General features: G+C 44.6%; 1 protein-coding gene across 1 annotated transcript; it reads right to left on the reverse strand.

Annotated features, from left to right (window-relative positions):
• Positions 1-15: 15 nt before the first annotated feature.
• On the reverse strand, positions 16-3,669 carry LOC121026459 (olfactory receptor 49-like). Its single transcript, XM_040469309.1, has 2 exons — positions 3,475-3,669; positions 16-1,637 (listed from the first exon to the last, which is right to left on the reverse strand). The coding sequence occupies exon 2, from the start codon at positions 1,595-1,597 to the stop codon at positions 620-622; it is 978 nt and encodes a 325-aa protein (XP_040325243.1). The 5' UTR covers positions 1,598-1,637; positions 3,475-3,669; the 3' UTR covers positions 16-619.
• Positions 3,670-4,433: the final 764 nt, after the last annotated feature.

A 4,433-nucleotide genomic window follows, 5' to 3' on the forward strand; every position in this document is an offset into this window, starting at 1 on the left:
GGAAGACTGAGGCTCAGAGAAGTAACCAACCAGTAGGTAGGAGAGCTGTTATCGATAGGAACGAGGAATTTCTATCAATTTTAATTAAAAAAAAGCATAAGAACTTTGTGTACAAAATAATAAGCAATTGGGCTTAGTCCTCTGTTGAGTTCTTGCTGATGTATTACTGTGAGAGGAGCACAAGTGTGAAATGAGGGCAGTGCTAACAGAGAACTGTTAGCACCCTCTCCTCTGAGGGTGTTGGAGCAACAGATCCCAAAGAACCAGTTAGGGTGCAAGTACTTATTGAGTATTTATATGGTCAATGACAATGGGTTGGTGCTTGAGGCTTGTGGTGAATTACAGAGCTGGGACCTGCTCCCAAAGAGCTCTTTGTATTCTGTTGGGAAGCCAGGCAGACACAGATGGAATGAAGAGAAAAATTCAAATCTGATCATTAATAAAAATGCTTTGGGGATCTAGAGAGCTTATGAGGTTATGCTGAGTTGCATAGTGACTGGCACCCCAGAAACATGGCAGCAGAGAATTTTCTAAGTGGGAAAGTCTCCATTTCTGGCAGGGTCCTGAATCGTGTTAGCCTTCCTGGGAATATTAGTTTCAGCCTCTTAATTCCACAGGTTTATAAGAAGAGCTTGTTTACCTGCTCCTTAAACACCTGCTTCACCTGCTTGTTCCGCAGGGTGTAGATGAAGGGATTGAGCATCGGGGTCACCACGGTGTTGAGCAAGGCCACCACCTTGTTCCTGTCCTCCCCCTCATTTCCCTTGCCTGACCGGATGTACATGAAGATGCAGCTGCCATAGAAGAGAGACACAACAATGATGTGGGAGGAGCAGGTTGAGAAGGCTTTCTGTCTCTCCTTGGCCGAGGGGATGCGCAGGATGGTGTGGAGGATGTGGCCGTAGCAGGTGGCCGTCACGGACAGAGTGCCCAGCAAACTGAGGTTGGCCGCAATAAAACCCAGAAGCTCTATCAGACTTGTGTCTGCACATATGAGTTCCAGGAGTGGAAAGTTGTCACAAAAGAAATGGTTAATGACGTTGGGGCCACAAAATGGCTGCTGAAAAGTGATGGAACTTGGAAAGACAATGAGAAGGAATCCTGCCATCCATGAACAAAGAACCAGCTCTATACAGACCCTTCTGCTCATGATGGTTGCATAACGCAAGGGGTTACATATGGCCACATACCTGTCAAAGGACATCACTGCCAGAAGGAAGAACTCTGTGGTGCCCAGGGAGAAATAGAGGAAACTTTGTAGGAAACAGCCTGGGAGAGTGATGGTCTTGTATCCAGTCAGGATGTTGGTCAGCATCTTGGGGAAGATGACCGAGGTGAACCAGATCTCCAGGACAGCAAAGTTGCGGAGGAAGTAGTACATGGGGGTGTGGAGGCGCCTGTCCACGAGGGTGATGCCCACGATGAGGAGATTCCCCAGCAGAGTGAGGAGGTAGGTCAGGAGCAGCCCCAGGAAGATGAGCATCTGCAACTCACAGGCATCTGAGAGTCCCAGCAGGACAAACTCGGTGACAGAGGTGTGGTTCCTCATGGCTGCTCTGACCTCTGCTGAGGGTGGCCAATCAGAGGTGTGCAGCATCAGGAGGAGGGATGCTCTGGCGACCCAAGGACACTTGGAACTGAAAGGAAAGAGGGATTCAGAGCTGAAGGAGTCCTTTAATTCTTTGATCTCTGAGTCCCTTTGTCTCCCTCCTCAGGCTGGTTGTCCAGATCTCATGGAGTTAGCATCAAGTCACACATACTTTGACCTAACGTAAATCAATTTTGGGGGAGTCCTTGGGAAAAGTTTTCCCATTTCTCTGTTTCTATTAGGAAACTCCGTATTAAACTCCTTTCATTCTTTTCTCATATTCATCCCACCGCTACAGGGGGTCTCTCAAGTGTATTAAAATGTATGCCACTGTAAATCCTGTACCCGATGTATCACAGACCTTGATAGAAAGCATTGGTGGAATACTTACCCTATAGCTTGTTACAGAAGGCATTGAAGTTAGAGATGGTGGTTGCACCTGAGCTCCATCATTCACCAACAAGTCTGGGACCGTTATCTACCTAACCAAAACTGTTTCCTTGGTGGGAACAGTAAGAGCACCTTTGTAAAAAGTTCTCCCACAACTTAAATAAATAATGCATTTCCAACACTTAGCACAAGGCTAGCCACAGAGCAAGCACTCACATAATGTTAGGTATGTTCATTTCCTCCTTTGTGACTGAAACTCTAGTGGGATGATAATAAGAGGAAATCAGAGTAAAATTGGAGAAAAGATACCGTGACTTGGGCAATATGTACTGAAACAAACTGTTTAAAAAATACAAAGATATTATGAGCTCATTATGGAAAGCTTAGGAAACATAGAAAATCCATAGGAAACGGAGCAAAAATTTCACATGTAGCCCCATAGAGACATTTTTATTCAGATTTTGATTTACTTCTACTGTATTTTTTCCATTCTTAGTGTTTAATAACAGTGTTTATTGCTTTACATACCATGCTCATAGATTATGTATTTTGTACCTCTTTCCTTCCGACATATTAGTGTCACGTTATTATAAACATTTTGTTAATCTATTATTTGGCTGATACTTTTCAAAGGATGCATGTGCTATGAAACTGATACATAGCGTGGGAGAGAGCATATATTCCCAGATGAGGCATCATGCTTAATTTTTTGGGATAATATCCTAATAATGATAACAAAGAATCGTAACAATTAACAGTGATATTCAAGATTGTTCATCAGTCAATTTCAATTTCAAATTTGGAGAGTGTATATCTTTGTTTTAAATGATTGTCACTTCTCTGTTTTACATTACTTAATATTGTCCTTAGAGATCTGGATACAGAACTACACAAGCTTGTCATTGGTTGTTCTTCATAGATATGATAGGTTGAGGTGAGCTTCTGTAGGGAGGAGGTGACTCCATCCAAGACAGGAGCAGGACCCAATGTGATCAGATTGCATCAGAAAAGTGATAACATACGACATTATAGCTATGTGACATATGTATTTTCATGGAGAAGGACTGGATGAGAACCTGGGAAAAGGAACATGATTGCCAATCAGGATGGGAGGATCGTGGGTGATTTTTTCTTTCCTCTTTTAATTATTGTAATGTTTGCTTATGAAATAACAAGTTCAAACTCATGAGAGGAACCAGCACCGTCAGCCCATTTGTGTTAAGAGTTGGGCAGAACGTTTCAGGAGAGACAAAGGGGAAACCAATGGCTGTCCATGAAAACGGTAAACAAAAGCTTTAGAGATTCTGGGACTCATGAGCTGGACCTGGGTCAGGATAGTGAGAATGATGAAAAGAATCAAAGAGGTCAGCTGGCCTGCCTGTGGTCAGAGTAGCCTGCCTGTGGCACCTTAAACACGTGACAGGTTTCTGGGCAGGGTGTCCAGAGCAGTCGGATTCCCCTTCCCCCACTCCAAAAATTGCACCCATGCAGGTTACCTCACTAGCTGCCAGGTGAGGTGTTCTATTGTCTTCAAGGCAGTTGTGAAGATGGAGACTCCTGGTTTTCAGAGGAAGCTCCTGGCTCTGCAATGTTGCCCAAGGACTATGTTTCTTGGGGGATCCCCCAGGGATTCAAAATGAAGGAAGCTCCAGAGCTATAACATGGTCGGAAGGTCATGGACATAGGCGGGCCCTGTCCTCTTTGTACCACACGTGTCCCAAACCTCCATGTTTCCAACAACCAGTCTTCCTTAAGAAATGTTCCGTGACTCCTTGGTCACCAACATCCCCAGATAGCTCATCTCTGGGCGTTCCCCAGAACTTCTGGGGTCACCAGTTTTTCAGGAAGTTTCTGTTGATTCTGCCCCATCATAGCATCTCTGCTGGACCACTTTCTTGGGGAAATGGATGTAGAAACATAATCAATTATTCACCCATCTCTCCTAAACTAAGGCAGAGACAGACATCAATGTTGAGACTCATATGACTCATTTTCAGTTGGGCTCAAGAGGTTTCTAGGCAGAATGGTACATGCCCTTCCAGGGGCATGGTGCCCATAAAGGATTCTGGGGTAACCTATTAGTGGCAGACTCCTTGTCTCTGTGGAGCTGGCATCGGGCCTGGGCTGCCTGAGGTTCTGTTTGGTCTCCATGGAACTCAGAGATATACAGGGTACACAGCTCGAACTTAGCCGGTCTAGAGTGTCTCCCTCTTCTCTTGTAGGATGGAGCTGTGCTTCCCCCTGAGATTCATTACCATCCGTGGTAATAGGGACCTGAGGAGGTCCCTTACCTCTAACTTTCTTCAACTTTGAGAGTGAGAGTTTCCTTTGCTCTGGCTGAGAAACTCAAAACTCCTAATGAAGTTTAATGATAACAAAGAAGTGCAATTATGAAAACACTCAACAAATATTTGTTGAGTGCTTATTGTGTGGCAAGTACTGGTCTACACACCAG

The sequence above is a fragment of the Herpailurus yagouaroundi genome, unplaced genomic scaffold (genome assembly GCF_014898765.1).
Source record: "Herpailurus yagouaroundi ecotype Mexico unplaced genomic scaffold, PumYag 107527, whole genome shotgun sequence".
In the NCBI taxonomy this organism is placed as follows: domain Eukaryota; kingdom Metazoa; phylum Chordata; class Mammalia; order Carnivora; family Felidae; genus Herpailurus; species Herpailurus yagouaroundi.

Bases quoted from the DNA above. Each gene is read 5' to 3' on its own strand.
- LOC121026459 (XM_040469309.1), bottom strand. From the start codon at position 1,597: ATGCTGCACACCTCTGATTGGCCACCCTCAGCAGAGGTCAGAGCAGCC.